At 42.1% G+C, this 24,212-nt stretch overlaps 1 protein-coding gene across 5 annotated transcripts in view; it reads left to right on the top strand.

Annotated features, from left to right (window-relative positions):
* Positions 1 to 24,212, top strand: part of ATP2C1 (ATPase secretory pathway Ca2+ transporting 1) — a 136,406-nt gene that overhangs the window by 91,263 nt on the left and 20,931 nt on the right. For all 5 annotated transcript variants that reach the window (XM_080674601.1, XM_080674604.1, XM_080674603.1 and 2 more), the window contains 6 exons: positions 934 to 1,090; positions 4,354 to 4,524; positions 5,509 to 5,606; positions 19,149 to 19,199; positions 21,605 to 21,771; positions 23,503 to 23,571. In XM_080674601.1, coding sequence (XP_080530727.1) covers positions 934 to 1,090; positions 4,354 to 4,524; positions 5,509 to 5,606; positions 19,149 to 19,199; positions 21,605 to 21,771; positions 23,503 to 23,571 — 713 coding nt within the window. The remainder of the gene's footprint in view (positions 1 to 933; positions 1,091 to 4,353; positions 4,525 to 5,508; positions 5,607 to 19,148; positions 19,200 to 21,604; positions 21,772 to 23,502; positions 23,572 to 24,212) is intronic.

Genomic DNA, 24,212 nt, shown 5'->3' with positions numbered 1-24,212 from the left:
CTTATGGCCCCTAACTGCCCTCCCCTGCCAGCCTGATCGTCCCTAACTCCCCTCCCCTGCCAGCCTGATCGCCTCTAACTCCCCTCCCCTGCCGGCCTGATTGCCCCTAACTGCTCCCCTGCCGGCCTGATTGCCCCTAACTGCTTCTGCGTCAGCCCCCGCTACCGTGACTTTGTCTGGAAGGAGGACCAGAGACTGGAAGATGTCCGGTTGACCCGGTCTGATTAGCATATTACCCTTTTATTAGTATAGATTATTAGTATAGATGATATGGAGAGGAGGAATAGATAGTGGGGGTTGCCAAACTACCACCTATCACAATAGACAATTATAAAATTATAAGCAAAAAATATAAATAATCATATTTTTAAAAACCTGGAGATAAATACCAACATCTGTAGAGTTAAAATTGGCTTGCCTTTTAGTGTAGGACTAGAGGTAAGAAGGTTTGGGCAGAGAACTGCAGTTTTGCATTGTAAGCTTTTGTATATTACTCCACTATGATAAAAAATAGAAGAAAAAGTCTGCTAATACCCTTAATTATAAGGTGGTTGTGAGAATACATATAATGTATACATATACTAACAACCAAGAGAAGAAAGCCTGAGTCATTGCTTGGGCAGATGTTAGCTCTCTTTCCTATTCCTGTTAAGTTGTGAGCCTCTCCTCAAATCTGAGTGCCTAATCTGGGGCTTAGTATAGCACTGCTTTCAACGTGTAAAGATGAAGGAGTAGATGCTGTTTGTAGAGTGCAGGAAACCCCCACATATGAACTTCTAATTTTCAGAGTTCAAGTGCCATTCAAAGCCTTAGGCTTGAGTAGCTACCCTGGGGATTATGAGAAATGAATACTGCTTGCTTTTGGATTCCAATGGCAGATATGTACAAGTTGAAATTAATTTGAATTTATTTGCTCTGTTCTTTTTCTCCTAGGATGGACCAGAGATTTGTTTTATGAAGGGTGCTTATGAACAGGTGATTAAGTATTGTACTACATACCTTAGCAAAGGACAGGCTTTAACACTCACCCAGCAGCAGAGAGATCGGTCCCAACAAGAGAAGGCACGAATGGGCTCAGCAGGGCTCAGAGGTAAGGTTGCTTCAGCATCGTCCCCCCAGGTGGAAAGATAATGCTTTCTGTTCATTGTAGATAAATTCATGCCTCACACCGGAGCCGTACAGCTCTAGTCCAGGCTTCATAGAACCCTACCATTTCTGAAGTGTTTTGTTTTACTTGTCTAATTGACCCCCAAATCATGGAAAAATGGGAATATAGCAAAATATGAACTCTTATAGACCTGCAGTGATGTATGAGTAGGTGATAAAAATTTTATTTTTATAATAGTTTATTGATTTATTAGACAGGGGAAGAGAGGGGGAGAGAGAAAAACATCCAATGTGAGAAGAATCATCTATTGGCTGTCTCCTGCACACCCCCTACAGGGGATTGAGCCTACAACCTGGATATGTGTCCTTGTCCGGGAATTGAACCATTAACCTCCCAGTGCATAGGGCGATGCCCAACCAACTGAGCCATATGGGCCAGGGCAGAAATTTTATTTTAAACAAGTTTATCTTGTGAGGAAGGAGATGGATGGAGGTAAAGTGATGTTACTCCTTCTTTATTTCATTACTTTGACAGTCTTATTTGTTAATAGATCTAAAATACTTTCCTAAATATTGAAGCGTTCCTCATCTGCTTTATTCTTTTGGCATTTACCAGTAAAGTATGAAAGTGCCCAGATTCTGCTTATGTTTGTGTTGCTGACTAAACATGATGGCGTGAGAGGATCTGCTGTGCACACACACATCAGGCCACTTCTCTTAGGGACATCATGTATGATTCAAGAGGCAGGGGTTGGGGCCATACCTGGTTTTTACCTTCTGAATAGTCATCTGGCTTGTGGCTAATTTTATATATATATATTTATGTAGTGTCTCTCAAGGAAATTGGAAGAGTTGGCTTCCCTAATTTTATTATTTTTACAAAACGAAGTCAAAGACTTCAATTCCTGGGAGAAAGAAAAGTTATGTAAAAAATCTTCATACTCATGGTTCACTTAAGCAAGGGCTTTTTGTGGCTATACAACACTTATATAGGTTTATAGGTCTTTCTGATTTCCAGGTTTAGAAAGGTATTCTTGTGGTTTTATTTGAGGGCACAGTTTTGCTACTCTTAGCAGCTTACAACAGAGGGTTTCAAAGTTGGCTGGGATTTAGAGACACAGAGGAAGTCTTAAAGATTTGGTATGTGCTTCCTGTTTTTCTTAATTTTTGGAACAGGGGTTTCACATTTTTTAAATTCTGATTCTTGTCATCTGGAAGAATGTGGAGGTTTTGTTGTATGTTTGCTGTTGTAATATTGTGAAATAGACCAGAGTTGGTAGAAGACAAAAATCTTTGTTTCACAGAGCTTTAGAAAACACTCTGGTCATTTTTCTCTTCCATCTTGTCTTTGCCACTTCTGCTTGTGCTACACCTTCCTCTTCCCCCTGAAATTACCATAATGAATAACAAAGATTTTAAATTTAACTTTATATATACTTATGTTACATCTTATAAAGCAAGTTTTTTAAAGTACAAATGACTCATAATTTTGAAATGTTTGTTTTTATATTTTATTTGGGGACCTTCTACATGAAAAAGGTCTACCTAGCCCAGTGGTCGGCAAACCGCGGCTCGCGAGCCACATGCGGCTCTTTGGCCCCTTGAGTGTTCTAACGCCACTTCTTCAAAATAGACTCGCCCAGGCCGAAAACCGACTTCTACGCATGGGCCACGAAGTTTCAATCACACTGTATGTGCGTGCCCGCACGTGGTATTTTGTGGAAGAGCCACACTCAAGGGGCCAAAGAGCCGCATGTGGCTCACGAGCTGTGGTTTGCCGACCACTGACCTAGCCTGTCCCAAACAGTAGCAGTAGATCTTCATTTGTTCTAAAGAAGCAAACAGATAAATATAGGATACTAAGCTCTAGCTAATATCACCCCTCCATTGAGAGTGCCAAGAGCTGATCTCCCTTTTTGACGCAACTGATGCTGTCCCTTTCTGTTACTATCTGCCTCAATTCCAACACTAGGGACTGTCAAGGTGAAGTCATATGCCAAACTATTTATGTAGCTGTGGGGCCCACATCTTACACTGGAAAAATAGAAGTTGCCTTTACAGTTGGTTTTCTTATTATATCTAATCCTCCATGCTTCTGTTTGAATAAGAATGGATACTTCCTGTGATCTTGCTGGGACTTTCAGTTTCCCCATGAGATACATATGTTTAGTTTGTGTGCTTTTATTGTGTTTTCTGTGGTAAGTTCTTTAGTCTAATAATATCCCAGCTTGAGACACATCCATTGGTTTATAGATAGTAAAGTGAGGTTCCAGAATTCTGAGAATAAACTAAATGATATTTGGAAATGAACAGTACTTTATACTATATCTTAAGTGCCCAAGGATTACAGAAAGCTAACTATAAATAACTTTAGAGTGGTGTTATTTATATACTCTTAAATTACCAGAGTTGCAAATAAGAAATACCTGTTAACGTTATAGAATGAAGGAATATAAACTATTGTTGATGATAGTGGTTTTATAATCACTTTATAGTTAACTTCACCTCCCAGGGTTTATCATGTATGAAATTGTTACATATTGTGTCTAACTAATATAGCAACCTCTTAAAGCTATTGAATTGTTACACAGACCTATAAATTGGAAAGCTGAAGAAGCCACCTTCAAAGGTATCTGTTTAAAATTGACTTTAAAGCCCAACAAACCAATAGTTTCTCCAAATAATTAATTGACTTTGCCAAAGAGCCAATAGTGTATGTTGAAAGGAGCTGCATATGGTTACTATGTAAAAACATTTTTTATTTGCTCCTCATTTGCCTTCTCTTCTTATTCCTTTTAATTTTTAGTAATTTAAAGCAACCTTATATCTAGAACCATTAAACTCTATTGTCTTACCACATAATAATTTTGGTTCTTAAAGATTATATAGCCCTACCCAGTTTGGCTCAGTGGATAGAGCGTTGGCCTTCAGACTGAAGGGTCCTGAGTTCAATTCTGGTCAAGGGCACATGCCTGGGTTGTGGGCTCAATCCCCAGTGGGACGTGTGCAGGAGGCAACCAATCAATGATTCTCTCTCATCATTGATGTTTCTATCTCTCTCTCCCTCTCCCTTCCTCTCTGAAATCAATAAAAATATTTTTTAAAAAGATTATATAATAACTACAATGACATTATAGTCTTAAGTGATTTCTTTGAGAAGTGTTACTGCTTCCAGCTTTTGTCAAGTAAATTCTTTGTTTTTGTGACTCACATTTTCTTGTTTGGATTTTTTTATTATGTCCTAAGTTCTTGCTTTAGCTTCTGGTCCTGAACTGGGACAGCTGACATTTCTTGGCCTGGTGGGAATCATTGATCCTCCTAGAACTGGTGTGAAAGAAGCTGTTACAACGCTCATCGCCTCAGGAGTATCGATAAAAATGATTACTGGAGACTCACAGGAAACTGCAGTTGCAATCGGTATAACTAGGCTGCTTTCTTTTGTTTTTGATAGGTTTTTTTTTTTAAATTATTACAGTATATAGTTTTGTGAGTCATTAGACATGAAATGTGTTTACATAATAAAATTGACTCTTGTTTGCTCATATTCTATATAAAATTGTGGCCAACGTATTTTAGTTTAAAAAGTAATACTTATCCACTATGCTGATGGATAAAAGCATAAATGTGAAAGGAAACTTGAAATTTAGTTTTTCCTTTTAACTTGAGTATTTGCAAAGCAGACCTGTACCTACTTTGAAAGAAAATTGCTATATTTATGTTTCTGTTGTTTTATCATATATATGGCTGTTTTGTTTGAATGCCTTTTATGATTACTTTAAGAAGTAAAAGAGGGGAGGGGAGAAAATGGACATGGAAGTTAATCTCCCTGAACCAGTAAACTATAGTTCATACTGATAAATTTAAGCAGTTTGCCGAAGTCCATTAATTCTGATTTTATTAATATGGAGAGAGATTGGGACAGAAGTTTCACACTTTGTGTTATCTAAGAAGGATGTCATCAGAAACGTAACATGGTGGGAAAGATTATACTTAGAAAAATTAGCAATTTTTATTTTCATTTACATGCAACTACATGATTACACAGATCCACCACCATTTTATTTGACTTTGGATACTTAAAATGTACTCTGATCTTCATTAAAATTGAGATGCTGAGCAAAACTTCATTGGCCATGTTTCACTTCTTAGGTTTGATAGATTAAATTATGAAAACTATTTACTCTCAAATTTAAACAAAAATAAAAGAGTCAAACAGAAAACCTCAGACTTTTAAAATTCAGATAGGTTTGGCTTACCAGCAGTTGTCTTATGATCCCTTGATATAGAGGCATTTTATACTTAAAAGGAAACAGATAACAATTGTTATTAACTGAGCATTATGTTTTCCCTGTCAAACAAAACCAATTTGGTTAATTATGTTTTCTCTCCATTTTACTTTAGCTAGTCGTCTGGGATTGTGTTCCAAAACTTCTCAGTCAGTCTCAGGAGAAGAAATAGATGCAATGGATGTCCAGCAGCTTTCACAAGTACTACCAAAGGTACGTCTAAACTAAAGCCTTTTTAGACAAAAGGCCTTATTCTAAGTGTTACCATTTCTACTACTATGAAAACCAAACTGTTTATTTCAGAACAGTTGGGACATGACCAACAAATTTGTTGGTCCAAATCATGAAATGAAATCTTATAATTGAAATCAGTCCTATCATTGAGAGCATTTGTGATGTGATCATTGTAACTATTACTAGTGGCCCAGTGCACAGATTATCGTGCACATTGAAAGGAAATTAATTAGAAGAAAGGTTTGTGCGGTAATTACATTACTGCAAAAAATTACATGTCAAAATAGTATATATAATACAGTATTATAAAATTAAAACGCGCATGTGATTGGCACCAGCGAGAGCTTTATGTGTATTGCGCATGCACGAGTCAATGTTTATTTTTAAATTGCCAGTGCGCGTCTTATGTACCGGCAGGTCAGTCGGATGGATGTATGGTCGGTCACTTAGCCTTTTATACATATACTAGAGGTCCAGTGCAGGAAATTAGTGCACTTGGGGGGTCCCTCAGCCTGGCCTGTGCTCTCTTGCAGTCCAGGAGCCCTCGGGGGATGTCCAGCTGACTGCTTAGGCCCTAAGCCATTAGTTGGACATCCTTAGTGCTGGCGCGGAGGTGGGAGAGGCTCCTGCTACCGCCGCTGTGCTCGCCAACCATTAGCCCGGCTCAGGGCTTCTGGCTGAGTGGCGCTCCTCCTATGGGAGCGCACTGACCACCAGGGGGCAGCACCAGCATTGAGCATCTGCCCCTTGGTGGTCAGTGCGCATCACAGAGACCAGTTGTTCCACCGTTCGGCCGATTTGCATATTAGCCTTTTATTATATAGGATATTGCAAATTTATTAACATTTGCAAGAACTAAGTTTCACCTGAGGAAGATACTGTAAAAATTAGCAATGGTTGTATAAAGTACAGAGTGGAGAAAGAGTGAGACTATTACTTGATGTTTCTTATCCTTTTGTTCTATTTTAATTGTAGCATGATATGTGATGCTTTTTTAAAGAATTGAAATATCATCTACATAGAGTGAAATGCACTCCTTTTAAAGCACTCTCCTAAGTTTTTTTTTTTATTTTTTTTTTATTTTAATAAATCTTTATTCAGATTATTACAATTGTTTCTCCTTTTCCCCCCCATAGCTCCCCTCCACCCAGTTCCCACCTCACCTTCTGCCCTTACCTCCCCACCACTGTCCTCATTCATGGGTGTATGATTTTTGTCCAGTCTCTTCCTGAACCCCCCCATACCCATTTCCCCCTGAGAATTATCAGTCCACTCCCTTTCTATGCTCCTGATTCTATTATATTCACCAGATTATTCTGTTCCTCAGGTTTTTAATTCACTTGATTTTTAGGTTCACTTGTTGATAGATATGTATTTGTTGTTCATAATTTTTATCTTTACTTTTTTCTTCTTCCTCTTCTTTAAGAATACCTTTCAGCATTTCATATAATACTGGTTTGGTGGTGATGAACTCCTTTAGCTTTTTCTTATCTGTGAAGCTCTTTATCTGCCCTTCAATTCTGAATGATAGCCTTGCTGGGTAGAGTAATCTTGGTTGTAGGTTCTTGCTATTCATCACATTGAAAATTTCTTGCCACTCCCGTCTGGCCTGCATAGTTTCTGTTGAGAAATCAGCTGACAGTCGTATGGGTGCTCCCTTGTAGGTAACTAACTGTTTTTCTCTTGCTGCTTTTAATATTCTCTCTTTGTCTTTTGCTCTTGGCATTTTAATTATGATGTGTCTTGGTGTGGTCCTCTTTGGATTCCTTTTGTTTGGGGTTCTGTGCGCTTCCTGGACTTGTAAGTCTATTTCTTTCACCAGGTGCGGGAAGTTTTCGGTCATTATTTCTTCAAATAGGTTTTCAATATCTTGCTCTCTCTCTTCTTCTGGCACCCCCATAATTCTGATGTTGGTACGCTTGAAGTTGTCCCAGAGTCTTCTTACACTATCTTCAACTTTTTGGATTTTTTTTTTGCTTTTTGCTTTTTCGGTTGAGTGTTTTTTGCTTCTTTGTATTTCAATTCTTTGACTTGATTTTTGTGTTCCTCTAGTCTGTTTTTGGGTCTCTGTATAATATTTTTTATTTCAGTCAGTGTATGTTTAATTTCTAGTTGGTCCTTTTTCATATCTTCCGGGGTCTCGTTATATTTATTGGCCTTTTCTAGGATATTCTTGAGAAGCCTTATAACCGTGGTTTTGAATTCTATATCCGGTCGTTTGTTTTCCTCCATTTCTTTCGTTTGTGATCTGATTCTTTGACGCCGCATTTTCACTGCTTCCCTAAATTGGTAAGGTAGATTTGTGTGCTAGGTTTCCAATATGGCCCAGTGGGTCTGCCTCCCCAGTTAACCTGAGGTGGACACTCTTAATGCACCCCTTTGTGGACTGTGTGTACAGCCTTGTTGTAATTAAGTCTTTATTGTTGTTGGTATCACTGGGAAGAATTGACCTCCGGGCCAGTTGGCTGTAAGGATCAGCTGTGTCTATGCTGGGAGAAGTTCGGTGCTGGAGACAGCCTTATAGGATTAGACTTGCCAAATTGCAATAGCCTCTGTGCTCAGCTTGTATGGGGTGGAGTCTCAGGGCGGAGCAGACAGTCTTGGGTTCCCGTCAGCCTTGCCCTTGCGCGCACATGCGTGCCTTCAGACTTCTGCCTTCCCCGGCTCCCGAGTCTCCGCCCGAGAGTCCAGACTCGCCCCACAAGAGCGTGGGTCCCCAGGGGCTCGCCTGGAACTGGGGTTCACTGCAGTCAGAACTGGGGCTCAGTACAGTCAGGAGCCTCCGACTCCCTTCCACTAGGGAAAGCCTGTGGCAACCTCCGCAGCCTTTGTGCGCACTGGCACGCACGCGCCTTCAGTCCTCCGCCTTCCCCGGCTCCCGAGTCTCTGCCCGAGAGTCCAGATTCCCCCCACAAGAGCGTGGGTCCCCAGGGGCTCGCCTGGAACTGGGGTCCAGTGCAGTCAGAACTGGGGCTCAGTGCAGTCAGGAGCCTCCGACTCCCTTCCACTAGGGAAAGCCTGTGGCAACCTCCGCAGCCTTTGTGCGCACTGGCCCGCGCGCGCCTTCAGACTTCTGCCTTCCCCGGCTCCCGAGTCTCTGCCCGAGAGTCCAGATTCCCCCCGTAAGAGCGTGGGTCCCCAGGGGCTCGCCTGGAACTGGGGTTCAGTGCAGTCAGAACTGGGGTTCAGTGCGGTCAGGGGCTTCCTTCCCCCTTCCGCCAGAGAAAGTCAGCCAGGCTCTCAGCCGCCCTTCCTCTCTGTGCGCACAAAGACCCTTTGCCGTACCTCCAATTCTCTGTGAGCTTTTCTCTTTCCTTCTAGTTGTAGAATTTTCACTCAGCCAGCTTTTCTGTGGTTCTGGATGGTGTCCGTTCTGTCTTTTAGTTGTAGTTTTGAAATTGTTGTGCGAGGCAGCAGTTTAGGTGCTTACCTATGCCGCCATCTTGGTTTCTCTCCTCTCTCCTAAGTTTTGACATTTGGTTTAATTACTGCCACCAAAATCAAGATCTAGAACAGTTTCATCGTACCCCCAGATTCTCTTGTGCCTTCTTAAAATCAGCTCCTCCCTCTACTTCCAGAATGTGGCAACCACTGGTTTCTTTTCTGTCCTTATAGTTTTGCTTTTTTCAGAATGTTCTAAAAACGGAATCATGTACAGGCAGTCCTAGGGTTACGTCGGACTCGACGTACGTTGTTTCGTGGTTACGTCGCCATCTCCCATTTATTTACTAAAAAAAAAAATTTTGTCATTTCAACGTATGTACATATGTGCTCTATGTTTTTTATTATTTATTTACCACAAGTAAAGGTCAGGAATTGTTGTCTGTCTTTTAAATTTTTTTTGTGTATGTGCTCCATGTGAATGATGTAGGTGCTTATGTAGGTGGGTTCCGACTTACGGTGAAAATCGGGTTACGTCGTGCTGTAGGAATGGATCTCCGACATAACCTGAGGACCTACTGTATCTGTTTCTTTCACTTAGCACATGCATTTGAGATTTATCTATGTTGGTTGTGTGGATGTGTGTAATAGTAGTTCTTTTTTTGTTTGCTGACTAGTATTCCACAGTATGGGTATATGTTACCTATTCACTAATTGAAAGACATTTGAATTTCCAGTTGTCAATTATGAATAAACTACTATAAATATTTATGTATAAGTTCTTGCATGAAAGTAAATTTTTATTTCTCTTGAGTAAATAAGAGTTGTTGCTGGGCCATATGGTTAATATTTATCTTTGTAAGAAACTGCCAAGTTGCTTACAAAGTGACTAAATTTTGCATGCCCATCAGTGGTATTTGAAAATTCTAATTGCTCTGCATCCTCATCAGCACATGGGATTGTCAGTTCCCCCACTCCTCATTCTGATAGGTATATAGTGGTATTTTATTGTGGTTTTAATTTGCATTTTCCTTACAAGTTTTGGTGTTGAATATCTTTTTATTGTTGTTAATCCTCACTGGAGGACACCTTTTCCATTGATTTTTTTTTTTTTTTTTTTTTTTTTTAGTAAGAGTGGAAGCCAAGGGGAGAGACAGAGAGAAAAACATTGATGTGAGAGAGACACAACAATTGGTTGCCTCCCTGCACGTGCCTTGACTGGGGCCGGGGATCAAGCCTGCAACCAAGGTGCATGCCCTTGACTGGAATTGAACCCAGGATCCTTCAGTCCACAGGTCAACGCTCTATCCACTGAACCAAACCGGCCAGGGCTTGAATATCTTTTCATGTGCTTTTCCTGCCATTCATATATCTTTTTTTTGTTGTTTGTTTGTAGGCTGGGAGGTAAGTGAATAGAACAATGTTTTCTATCTGGTCATCTCCCCTGGCCTGTGTTTCAATGTTCCAAAGTTTAATTAACAGAACAAGGAAGTTGCCCTGAACTGAACTCAACACTTTGGAAACATATATCTTCTTTAGTGAAGTGTTTGCCCTTGTGTATGTGTTCCTTCTGAATTCTGAGTGTCCTTTATCAGATATTTGATTTGAAATATTTTCTCCCAGTCTGTGGCTTATCTTTTTATTCTCTTAACTTTGTCAAAGAGCAGAAGTTTTAAATTTTAATGAAGTCCAGCTTATCATTTTTTTTCTTTTATGAGTCTTCTTTTGATGCCTTATCAAAAACTCTTTGCCTAATTCCACATCACAAAGATTTTTTTTACCTGTCTTTACTTCTAGAAGTCTTATATTTGTTAGGTCTTCATTAAGGTCTGTGATGCATTCTGAATTAACTTATGTCTGTGTTGTGAGAAATGGGTGATGGTTCACTTTTTTTGCATATGGATGTTTATTTGTTCCAGCACTATTTGTTGAAAATATTGTCCTTTCTTCATTGGAATGCCTTTTTACCTTTGATTATAATGCTTTTCTAACAAATTATTAATAGGGAAAAAAGTTATCTCTTGTTCCATAACAGTAATTTCTTTACAACCAAGTTCTCTGGTGTGGGATTAACTTATTATGTTGGGATGCTTTGTGGGGGCTTTACAAAGCCTGATTTGTGGGTACACAAATCTCAGAGGAAGAGCCCCATAAAAGATAGGGTGCATTTTTGCATCCAAGTTGTTGACAGTCTAATTTCTTGTTCTCATTATTACTTTTCTGTTTATGTACATATATGTGTATGTCCTTTAAGTGCTTATCATCTGGCATTTATTTTATTAGACATCTAGCTATCCATTGACAATAATAAAATGTGCTACCTCCTCTTTTACTTCACTTATGTTACACTCACAATTGCAAGTTATATATTTAGAACACTGATTTTTCTTAAATTACTTTCACATCTTAACTTACAACTTGTCTTTTGGTAACTTTTTTATTAGAAAACTTATTTATTAGTAACATTGTGGAAAACTAGAAAATCTAGAAAAGACCTGCATGCAATCTGCCTGTATCTGCAATATAATATAGATACTCAGAAGTTATGCACCCTCTGAGCATCCAAGATAATAAAATGAGTTAACCCCTGTTTCTTTTTTAAATGTGTTTGACAAAACCTGTGTTTTTTAAGTGTGTTTAACAAAGCCTGGTTGGTACTTTATAGTGTTATAAACCTGAACATTCATTTAACAGAACTTCAGCATTCCAGAAATCTTCAATATTATTGTAAAACACCCTTTTAATGGTTGCATGGTGTTTTACTTGGGTATACTGGTGTGTGCATAAACACACAGCAATTATAGGAATTTCAACCATTTTCTTGTTGAAATTTGAGCTCCCATTTTTTGTTACTGTAAATAGTACTTTAAGAAGGATAATAACAATAGCAGCCATTTACCATGTGCCAGGCAATGCTTATATTACATATATTGTTTATTTACTCCTGATAGCCACCTTATAAAAGATTAGAGGCCCGGTACACGAAATTCGTGCACTGGGGGTGAGGGTCTCCTCAGCCCAGCCTGCACCCTCTCGCAGTTCAGGACCCCTCAGGAATGTCTGCCTGCCGGTGGAACGGGCCTAAGCCGACAGTTGGAAATCGCTCTCAAAGTCCAGGACCCCTCACTCCTTACCGCCTGCCTGCTCACTGCTCCTTACCACTCAGCTCGCTGCTCCTTAGCACTGCCGTGGAGGCAGGAGAGGCTCCCGCCACCTCCACTACGCTCACCAGCCGTGAGCCCTATCTTTCTGTGTAGTTGTCTGTGGGCCAACTGCTCTCTTCCTTCTCACTTAGGTCGAGCAGCCTGTGAGGGCAGAGTGCACTGTCTGGAATGCAGAGGGCTGCCCGGAGCTGAGGGAAGTGGCTGGGCCCACGGGGTGAGAGGTGGACACAGAGGATGCTATCTCACCCAACTGTGGGGCAGGCTGGCTGGCCTTCATCTGCCTGACCCCACCCAGGGAGGGACCGAGCAGGGTGTCCGCCTCTCCATTCTCCATCCTTCCATCTGTCACCCTTGCCAGGCCTCCCCCAAAGTGAGTTCAGCTCAATCCCTGAATGTAAAAGGGCACGGGGGGAGGTGGCCTCCACTCCAGTGTCCCCTGATTTCCAGCGATGACCTGGTCGACAGGATCTGATCTCAGGATGGTGGCCACAGCTGCAGAACAGAGATCTGTTTTAAGAAAAGTTGGGAATGCAGACTTTCATATGAGCCCCTATTCCGAAAAGTGGCAGTTTATTCACATTGTGGCAAAGACACCTTCAGGAGTAAAATAAGTGGGTAAACTCAGGGCCAAACCGGGCCATTTCCTCATGCAATATCTTTGAGGCGCGTGGACAGAACCAAGTGTCAGCTCTTTGCAGGACACTTCCAGGGTTTTTTTTTTTAAGGCTAAAGGACAGTAGTCTGTCTCCATTCTTGTTCTTTGGGATTTTTTTATCATCGGGTAAAAGGATATGTACTTTGGGGCAATCCTCTCGAGATACAATATTCCAGTTGCACCCATGTGACGGTGACAGCGCCCCTCAGAGGGAGGAAGCTGACAAATGGGGAGCAGGTAATTCTGAAAACAAAAATGATGACAGAGATGTTAAGCCTTTCCTTCACGTGTCTGACACCCCTCTTCAGGCGGCCTGCAGGCCGGGCGTCTGCTGGACCTTTACCACTTGATGTCCTGGCAGGCTGCCTTGGGCCCTGCTAGGTGGTGTGCAGGGCTGCTTGGGCCCAGGGGGAGTCGTGCCCACCCCCAGCCACTCCTGGTACAGCTCCTGCACATGGGCGCTGGTCTCCCGGGGCCACACCGGGATGGCAGCGTAGATGCCTTCCATCTGCCACAGCAGTGCCCTGTCTGCACACCCATCATCCGTCTGGGCCTGTCCCCTGCTGCTTAGGCATGCCTGGCGCAGGCCAGGACCTCCACAAAGTGGCAGGGGAACTTGCCCCTTTACAGCTTCAGGACCACTTCTGGATGTTCTGAAAGCCGTAAGCAGCCTCAAAGCATAGCAGAACCTCTCCGTCCCTTTCAAGGGTGACCTCCTGGAAGTCTTTGTTCCTCAGGGTGCAGTAGGTGAGCACTCCCACGTCCTCGTTGAACAGCTCCTTGGCCATGTGCCTGAAGATGTGTGCCAGGTACCCATCAGAGCTGGCACCCTCGTGGAGCCTCACCTCCTTCTTCATGTCTCCAAACAGAGTGTCCATGGTGGCGTCATTCAAGGCGAGGTCACTTTGCTCCATTATCTGGACAATTTCACATGATGTTAACACGCAGTCAGCACCCTGGGAACTATGTAAAGCTGTGGGAATATCTTCTCAAAGGGCCTCCAGTTTTTTGTCATAACACAGGGCCACAATTACATGGAAAATCTTGTCTGGGGACAGGTTCTGCGGTCTGGTGAAGTAACCCTTCACCAGAGAGCCCTTGATCTGCTGGGGAGACTTGGCCATGCAGAGGTGGGGGTGATGGGGTGACCCAGCACATGCTCTGCATATCGGTCCCAGCCAGGGCAGGCAGAGGTCAGCATGGGGAGCCGGGGCTCTTCCTCACGGTGCTGGCAGTACTGACGCACAAATTCCTTCTGACTCTCCGGGATGCTGAAGTCCACAGCTATCTTCATGTCAAAGACAGTGCACCCCAAAGCTTTTGAGAAAGCTGCAGAGCCTTCTGGATGCATCAGTGACACTGGCTGAATCTAGCAGCAAAATAAGGCAGAGGCTAAGGACACATAGACACTGCCAGCACCTTGTGCTGTGAGGTATCACATTTCTTATTAAGGTTCAGAACATGGAAGTCCCTAGGTGTTCTGCTGAGAAACTTGAACTCCTTCCTCTGCGGTAACACAACTGTCACACGCCAGGCAGTCACTCAGAAATATCGGCATCGTCCAACTTATGGAATTCTCCCTTCTCTCCGTTCTCCTGAGCCGGACTCCGGATGTTGACTGCGGCATTCTCTTGGTCATCGGTTTTTGTTTTTTCACTACATTCCTTCCATGTGCAGTGATTACACTTCATCTGGAGCGGGGCGGGCAGGGGCTGGCTTGAGTGACCTGGAGGAAGCACAGGGAGAGCAGTCAGTCACTGCTGGTCACCCCTGGCGCTGCTGGAGCTATCCTTTCTTCCTTGTGGAGTGTCTAGGGATGGGGAAGCGGCCGCAGTGCCCGAGGCCGAGTTCCAGGAGGCTGGCAGCGCTGTCGGGATCGGGGCCAGAGGCGCTGGTCCATTGGTGCCTGGCCTGTCCTCTGGAGATGAAACCTACAGGACTACTAAGGAAGCCAGTCCCCAGTTCCGCCCCGCCTCTGCCACCGATTGATTGGAATCTAAGGGCCAGGAGGAGGGACCAAGAGGCCTGCCTTCCAGCTGCTTGCCAGTCCCCTCGCCACTCACTCTGGTTGCCTGTTAACCATCGCCTGATCAATGGGAGGCTGCGGGCCGGAGGAGAGACCAAGCAGTCTGCCTTCCGCCTGCTCACCAGTTGCAGCTGCCACAGATTCATTGGAGCCTGAGAGACCCCAATTCCCCCGTTAGCCATCCCCTGATCAATGGAGCCTGAGGGCCAGGGGATGGACCAGTCATCCGTTCGGTTGTTAAGGACGCTGGGTTTTTATGTATTAGGATAGGCAGTTCTGTGTTTACTGATGAGAAAATGAGGCCCAGAGAACTTGGGACTTAACTGAAGTCTTAGAGCTGGTGAGTGGTGGCACTGGCATTGGGACATGAGCCCAGGTCCATGTGAATCCAGAGTTCATTATCTCTTGCTTACTGAATCATTAAACATTATTATACATAAGACTTTGTGTCCAACTCTGGTTATTATTTTTTTTTAATATATTGATTTTTTTACAGAGAGGAAGGGAGAGGGAGAGAGAGTTAGAAACATCGATGAGAGAGAAACATCAATCAGCTGCCTCCTGCATACCCCCTACTGGGGATGTGCCCAAAACCAAGGTACATGCCCTTGACCGGAATCAAACCTGGGATCCTTGAGTCTGCAGGCCGACGCTCTATCCACTGAGCCAAACTGGCTAGGACACCAACTCTGCTTGTTTCTGTAGAATAAATTTTTCCATGTGAAATGATTAGACCATTTGTAAAGCTCTTAATACATTATCAATGAATTGCCCTCTGAAAAGATTTTAGTTTCTTTTCCACAAACTGCATTTCATACAATAGTTTTAAGTCCCTAGACTTCCAGCCTCACTTGTGGTTAGATTTTGGATGTAGTCACTACTAGAAATGCACTATTTTGGTCATTCATATTTTCTTTTTCTTTTTTTCAGTCTCTAGACACTCAGAATGCTGTTTTCAGAGCATATGGGAATAAGTGTGGATGTTTGCTTTGTTTTAGGTTCAGTGGGGTGGAGAAGGTGTTTCCATATTTGAACAAGACTTTTTTTGTGTGCTATACTGATGGTTTCTTTTTGACATTTGTTTCTGAAAGAATAAATTTTCTATTAGGTTCTTCGGAAGTATTGGGACAAGAGTGCACATTAGAAAATATATGTCAAATATGCAGTTAATTAAATATACTTCCCATTTGACCTTTGCTCAACTCTTTCTTCCATTTTTTTTCCCTGAAATGCTAACAGGTAGTGAAACTTGACAAATTAAAATTTTATTTGCTTTCTTCAGTTCACTCTCTGGCTCTGATAACCAACCTAAACATAGTTAGAGAAGGAAGAAGCAAATTACAATTTACATCATCAGCCTGGAGAAATTACATCATTGGTCTTTTCCAAATAGAGTTTTGTGCATTAATTAATTATGGCAGATACCCTGTTGCTGTTCCAAAGAAATTTAACAATAACAACAAAAAACATGAGCCTTGTGAGAAACTCTTTCATTTACTTGCTTAAAGTCATCCTACTCCAAAGAATAATTTCATAGATACCAAGACTTTCTTGTAGGTATTTCATGTCTTTTGAGAACCTAAGTCTTTTCTCCAAATACTATTAATGAACTTTTTTAGTCCTTTGAGTTTAGCTGGGCTCCATGTCCCCATCCCTCAACCCAATATCTTTTTTTTTTTTTTCTACTTGTGTTATGTAATGCTGTTACAGCCAACATTTGTTCTTGGTCTTATGTTTTTACTTCAGATCGGTTTGATTAGCTTTTCTTTCATTAGTGTTAAAAACAAAACTTTTCTTCTAAATTGGCAGCTCACTGAGATTTTCCCACATGTACTAAATCATATTAATTCTCTTCCTCATTAAAATGCTTTTCAGTTTTCTCTTTGAATAATTTAATCACGTTTCAAATCTCTTAGCAATGCGCTGTCCTGTTAACATAGAGTCAATTAAAAGGTAGTCTAGAACCCTAACCGGTAGCCTCGGCCTGAGAACTAAAGGGTCCTGGGTTCCATTTCAGTCAAGGGCATGTACCTTGGTTGCAGGCTTGATTCCCGGCCCTGGTTGGGTGTGTGTGGGAGGCAACCAATCGCTGTATCTCTCTCACATCATTGTTTCTCTCTCTGTCTCTCCCCCTCCTTTCCACTGTAAAAATCAATGGAAAAATATCCTCCAATGAGAATTAACAAAACAAAAAAAGGTAGTGTAGAAACTGAATTTTGCTTAATTATTTATAAAATCCATCTGGTAGCTCTCATTGCTTTTTGTTTATGATTTCTTCCAGTATGTTCTACAGTTCCTAGTGATAAAAGTGGATATCCTCTCTCTCTCTCTCTTTTTTTTATAGCAGTACCTGCATTCGTATTTCTATCAAGCCTGTTAACCAAATCCCTGTAATGTACTCCTAATTTGTGTGCTTTTTAATTTTTGGTTGGTTGTAAATACTTATTTTAGTTACCTGTGGTGTTTCTTTTTCAATGCAACAGGTACCTTTTTTTTAGTCTTGGAAGATTTGGGGACCTTTGGCAGGTTATTTTAAATTAACATCTTTTAATATTTTCCTACTTTCTGCTTTTCATAATTTTCTTTCTCTAGTACACCTTGTCTGTTAATGTTGATCAAAAGAACAGTTGAGTACTGACCAGAAATAAGACACTGAAAATAAGGACCCATGAAAAGAGAAAAATCCTCCTGCAAGTTGCTTCTAAAAATGCATAGCCTTTTCCCCTTCCCTTTAATGATTTTTATCTTTTCCTCCCACATTATTCCCTGAACATTCTCCTTTTCTTACAAAGTTCTACTTCTTTCCCACTGTCGTTTTACCATATACTGTTGTCTTCATCCCATCGTCTCCCCTCCTGCTCCCAAACTACAGTGATTTTATTGGGTGCTTGCCTTTAATCAGTATATTCCCTTTTTCTAGGTAGAGAAACAGACATAAATGTGAAAACATTGTTAATAGATGAAATTCACTTACCCTCAAGTCTAATTTTATTTCTTTGATATTGTGGTATAGTTTAATTTTTACTAATTTATAAGTGTTTTAATATCTTATTTCTTTAGGCCATAATTTTATGTTCATTAAATTTCAGTATTTTTACTCAACTAAAAAGATTAACCTGCTCATCCTGGTGCTTTAAGAACAAATTTTACTCTGTGTTATGTGCCACATGCAAACCACCAAGGGAGTCTTCAGCTTTGCATTAGTAAAAGCAGTGAAAGAAAGGATGTTGCCTGGAGACAGGATACTGGATGGTGGGAATTTGGGAAATTCTCATCTGATTTTTTCTTTGAAGTAGGAAATAAGGTTTTCAGCTGAAAGTGAGGTTGGAGAAAAGGATCAGTTGGAAGTATGAGGAGAGGAAACTAGTATGAATCAATTCTCTAGGAGAGTAGGAAAGAGAATGGTGTGGTATGTGGATATTAAAATCACCAGGATTGGGAAGTTTTGTTGAAGAAAGAGACAGTAAGGCAGAAGTTAAAGTCTTTGTGAAACCGGGAGTGACCTCTCTGGAGCGGTGAATGCTTGTAGTTAGAGGGAAGTATAGTCTCATGTGAACTTCAAAACAGGCTTTATGAATAAAGAAGGGAGAATGGAGGACACCTACCCCTATCCAGGATCTCCTGGTTGTACTATTTGAGAGGACTATATGGATGGCCCATATTTTATGGAAAAATTAGGTTAGAGCAATGTGGAAAAGGGAAGGATATAGGGGATTTTGTCGATGACTGATGACTGACTTTGGGGCCTGGTAAAAGGGTTTCAGAAGACAGGAGATGGGGTCAGAAAAAAGGATTAAATATATGGTTTGGAGAGATAAGATCATGTAAGTAGTTAGAGATATAGTGGAAGAAATCCTCATGAATTAGCCCGAATAAAAGAGAATGAGTAGACACTTGACATCTAAAAAAAGGGGGTGGAGGGCTTTATAGACAAGAAGTAGCTATTCTTTATCTATCCTGAAGAGAGAACAGGGGAAGAGGCCATTCTAGTTGTATGCTGGTGTTATGAGGAAAGATAGAAGAGAGTTTTCCCTTTCTTTATCTCTGAAACATTTCAAGACTAAGGCTGTTTTCTCTCCAGAGATTGTGTATTTCCTGTGGTATCTTTGGTAAATTTTGAAATGAGTATGTCAAATTAGTGTCATAACAAACATCTGGCATATTATGTTTGATCTCTGTGGCAAATTAAATACAGTTTAAATTGATTTTTTAAAATCATGGTTAATTAGAAGCATATGAGTTATTCTGGTGTTTCTTAACACTAAAGATTTTTAATGTTTCTTATAATTTCACAGGTTGCAGTATTTTACAGAGCTAGTGCAAGGCACAAGATGAAAATTATTAAGGTGGGTCTCTAAGAATCCAATTGTTTAAGTTTTATATCCAAAATGCTACTTCTTGTCTTAAATTATTTTTGCCTTACTAGGAGTATTTGATAAAACATTAAAGTCAGAAGTACTAAGAAGCAAAACAGGTGATTTTTTCTTTTAGAACCTGAAATGGAATTTAGTTAGCAAAGGAAGATGTACAAGAAAACCTGAATGAGATGTCTGCAAACTAACTTTAAGCAATTGAACAATGTAGAAGTCTGTTCTGATAGAAATCCATAGTCAAATCATCCTAGTGTGAATAACAATAATTACTTAGAAACTGAATAAATACATTAGGAAAAATATGTTAGCCCTGGCTGATAGCTCAGTTGATTAGAACATCATCCCAATATGCCAGGGTTTCCGGACGTTTCTCTCTCTCTCTCTCTCTCTCTCTCTCAAATCAACCAATCAATAAATTTTAAAAAGGAAAATGTTGTGAGTATAAGTATTTAAAAGATAATAGTTATATATATTAATTAGACCAATATATACAAAGCAACTGACATAGTAGCCATTAGTTAATGGACTTAAGTTACTTATTTATTTACTAGAGGCTCGGTGCACGAAATTCATGCACTGGGGGTGAGGGGGTCCCTCAGCCCAGCCTGCACTCTCTCACAGTCCGGGAGCCCTTGGAGGATGTCCTCATGGGGGAGGCTCCAAACACTGCCACTGCGCTTGCCAGCCGTAAGCCCGGCTTCTGGCTGAGCGGCGCTCCCCTGTGGGAGAGCACTGACCACCAGGGGGCAGCTCCTGCATTGAGCGTCTGCCCCCTGGTGGTCAGTGCGTGTCATAGCGACTGGTTGTTCTGCCATTTAGTCGATTTGCATATTAGCCTTTTATTATATAGGATTTACTAGAGGCCCGGTGCACAAAATTTGTGCATGGGTGGGTTCCCTAGGCCTGCCCGGCAATCGGGCCAATCAGGCTCTCTACCTCCCCACCTCCTCCTTCCCTTGCCACCCATGTGCTGCCACCATGCAGTTTCCCACCTCCCCCCCTCCTCCTTCTCTGACCACCTGCATCTGCTGCCACCCACCGCCGGTTCCCTGTCCCAGCCCGGCGCCTGGCCCCGATTGGGTGATTGGGCCCTGCTCGCCAGGGTGAGAGACTGGGAGGTTGGCCGACAGGCCCTGATCAGGTGATAGGGGCCTGCTGGCTGGTGGGAGGTAATGTGGGAGGTTGGCCGGCCAGCCCTGCCCCCGATCGGGGTGGGGGGTCAACTGGGGACAGGGCCAGCCAGGAGGAGGGGCTGCAGGAGGTTGGAGGAGGCCGATCAGGGCCCCATATGGGCCAGTTGGCCACCGCAGTGCACATCATAGTGATTGGTCGTTCGGTTGTTCCATTCGCTTGGTTTTTATATATAGAGATTTTAAATATGTTTTTATTGATTTCAGAGAGGAAGGGAGAGGGAGAGATAGAAACATCAATGATGAGAGAGAATCATTGATTGGCTGCCTCCTGCACACCCCTTACTAGGGATCCAGCCCGAAACCCTAGCATGTGCCCTTGACCAGAATCGAACCTTTGACCCTTCAGTCTGGAGGCTGATGCTCTATCCACTGAGTCAAACCGGCTAGGGCATGGACTTAAATTATTAATCACTGTAGCCTTCTATTGTATTAGTTCAGGGTTTCTTAGCCTTAGCACTATTGATGTTTTGGACTGTATGATTCTTTGTTGTGAGGGGCTGTCCTGTGTATTGTAGGATGTTTACCAGCATCCCTGACCCCGACCCTCTAGGTGTCAGTAGCATCCTCCAAATCATGACAGTAAAAAATGTCTGCAGACATTGCCAGATGTTCCCTGGAAGGAAAAATTGTCCTTAAGAACCACTGTGTAATTGGCTGTAGATCAGACTTTAGATATACAGTTCTTACACAGTGGGAATATTAATAGAAAAAAATTTTTTTAAACAGGAGTGTGTGAAGCACTCTGCTCTTTATTCTCACAAACCTTTTTTGTTGTTAATCCTCACCCAAAGATTTTTTTCTATTGATTTTCAGAGAGAATGGGATGGGGGTTGGGCAGGGAACATGGATGGGAGAGAAACTGGTTGCCTTCCACATGTGCCCAAACAGGCCAGGATCAAACCTGCAACCCAGGTACTTGACCTTGACCAGTAATCAACCTGTAACCCCTGGGTGCGCCAGCTGATGCTCCAACCATTGAGCAACACCTGCCAGGGCCTAATAGAAACTTTTTAAAGTTTTATCTTAAGACCTAAATATATTGAAATTCATTGAAAAATTGATAGTCTATATTATTTCCAATCTTAATCATGTGAAAAAATAGAGAGGATTTGTTTATCACTTTATCTCTGTAGAAGCAACATTTTAATCAGAATTCCTCCCTCCCTTCTCCCTTCCCCACTGTAGTCTCTACAGAAGAATGGGTCGGTTGTAGCCATGACAGGAGATGGAGTAAATGATGCAGTTGCTCTGAAGGCTGCAGACATTGGAATCGCAATGGGTCAGACTGGTACAGATGTTTGCAAAGAGGCAGCCGACATGATCCTGGTGGATGATGATTTCCAAACCATAATGTAAGTTTTCGTTTCCGTATCTTCTGATTTGCATCAGAGAGACTCTTCTCCCATCCTTTCCTGCACTTCACCCCCAGACAATTCAGGTGGAAAAGAATTAGCAATACTTATACATTGGATGAATTAAACTATTTTAGTAGGTCAGTTAATCTTATTTTATGGTGTAGTGTGTCGTTTTGGAGATAATTATTTTGTATGGAATGGAAAGGACAATAAATGGCAGGGCCATTCATTTAAGAAATATTTACTAAGTGTCACATTTTTCTGGCTGTAAGTGTAGTGGCACAACAGTGAACCTTATGGGGCTTTTATTCTAGTTAAATTCAGGCTATCAGAAATATGCATGTGCATGGCTGTATAATGAATATTAAAAATAATCAAGTTTTCATCCATACCTATTTCCTTTTATCAGTAATTGTTCATGTTGTCAGTGATACAGTTTATTAAGTTAGAGTAACTTTGTTGTTTCAGCCACAGTTTCTAATTGATTTAAGATTCTTATGTAATACCTGGTGGCTTCAGTTTCATTGTTCAGATTGGAGTCACCTGAATCCTGTTTTTTGGTAATCATCTATCTGCCAACCTGAGTCTTACTCATTTCAGTGATATATGCTACTTATATGCCCCTGGTGCTTTATTAACCCACTAGAGGCCCAGTGCACGAATTTCGTGCACGGATAGGGTCCCTAGGCCTGGCAAGCAATCAGAGCCGATCTGTGGGGTGACTGGCGGGGTGATCGGGGGGGCCCCTGCTGGCACCCGCCTTGGCCGGCATGGTGCCACCTGCTCGCCAGTCCCACCCCCCCGCCACCACCGCCGCTGGTCGCCTCCCTATGCGGGGCGACCAGTGGGATGATCAGGGGACCCGCCTTCACCCGCCTTGGATGGCCTGGGGTCTGTGGGCTGGGGGCAGGCAGCTCCTGCGTTGAGTGTCTGCCCCCTGGTGGTCAGTGCGTGCCATAGCAACTTGTTGTTCCACCGGTCTTTCAGCCGTTTGGTCGATTTGCATATTAAGCTTTTATTATATAGGATTGTGGCCTAAAGTGAAGCATGTGGGAGCTCTGGACTTAGAATTGCCAAGCTCTTATGAGGACATAAGAATTTTTTCTTTCCATCTTAGAATTGTTTAACAATTTTGGAAGTAAGGGGAAATTGTTTACAAAACACATATTTTCCTACATTCAAACAAATGAATTAGATAATTTACATGAATCTTTGTATACCATATTCTTTATATAATTCTGCTCCTACATGTATCTAATTATATATAGGAGCAAAAGATAGCTTAAATTCTATAATCTTATATAACTCATTGCTGTTTATTTACTGACATACATTAATTTAACCTCTTACCTTTTATGCATCTTGAACCTTTAAGAAAAATAAATGTGGGTAAAGAAGATTATTGTTTTAGCGTAAGTGTGTGGTATTGTCTTGTGTAGAAAGATAATATGGGATTTTAACGTTGCAATATATATTTTTAAGAATAGGAATTTTAATATTGTAAAATGAAACCAGTTTAGGTAGGGCTTATTAGAAGGCTTTAAGTATTGTTAGATTAATGTTTCCATATTTTTCTAATCTTAATTATGTAGAGAAAAATAATAGATTCTTTTAGCAATGTATGTGTTATATCAATTGGAAAATTGTTTTCAAATTAGTGTTTTTACTATAGATATTTTAGTTTTTGTGTGGTAATAGTTTGTCAATTTTTTTTTTTTTTAATTTCAGGTCTGCAATTGAAGAGGGTAAAGGGATTTATAATAACATTAAAAATTTTGTTAGATTCCAACTGAGCACGTAAGTTTGTAAGATGTTTGTCACCATGAGTCTTATAGATAAACTAGGGGCCCAGTGCATGAATTTGTGCACTTTGAAATGAACTGTGGGCCTAAAGGCTACAGTGCATACGGGGGTGGGTCTCAGCCCATCCTCCGCACCCCTGTCTGCCAGCAGCCCTGCTCCTGCCACCACTGCTCTCACGCGCTGATGGCGCCGGCCCCGCTTGCACCCGCTGATGGCACAGAGAGATTGGGGCTGCCGCCAGCAGTGGGTGCAAGCAGTGGCTGCTACCCCGATTGCCCCTCAGGAGCAGGGGGAGGTGGAGAAGCCCTCAGGGGTGATCAGGGCTGGCAGCCACTGCTCGCACCCGCTGATGGCACCGAGTGATCGGGGTCAATGCTGGCAGTGGGTGTGAGCGGCAGTTCGGGCGCCGGCAGCGGGTGTGAGAAGCAGCTGCTGGCCCTGAACGGCCCTCAGGAATAGGGGGAGGTGGAGAAGCCCTGAGGGGCGATTGGGGCTGGCAGCCACCACTCACACCCACTGCCAGCACCAAGCGATCAGGGCTGGCGCCAGGTGCCGGCGGTGGGTGTGAGCAGCGGCTAAGGCACCAACAGCAGGTGCGAGCGGGGCCAGCACTGGCAGCAGGGCAGGACCGCGGC

The sequence above is a fragment of the Plecotus auritus genome (assembly GCF_963455305.1).
Source record: "Plecotus auritus genome assembly, chromosome: 6".
NCBI classification, from domain to species: domain Eukaryota; kingdom Metazoa; phylum Chordata; class Mammalia; order Chiroptera; family Vespertilionidae; genus Plecotus; species Plecotus auritus.
The sequence above is the reverse complement of the archived record's forward strand: the minus strand, read 5'-3'. Positions and strand labels throughout refer to the sequence as shown.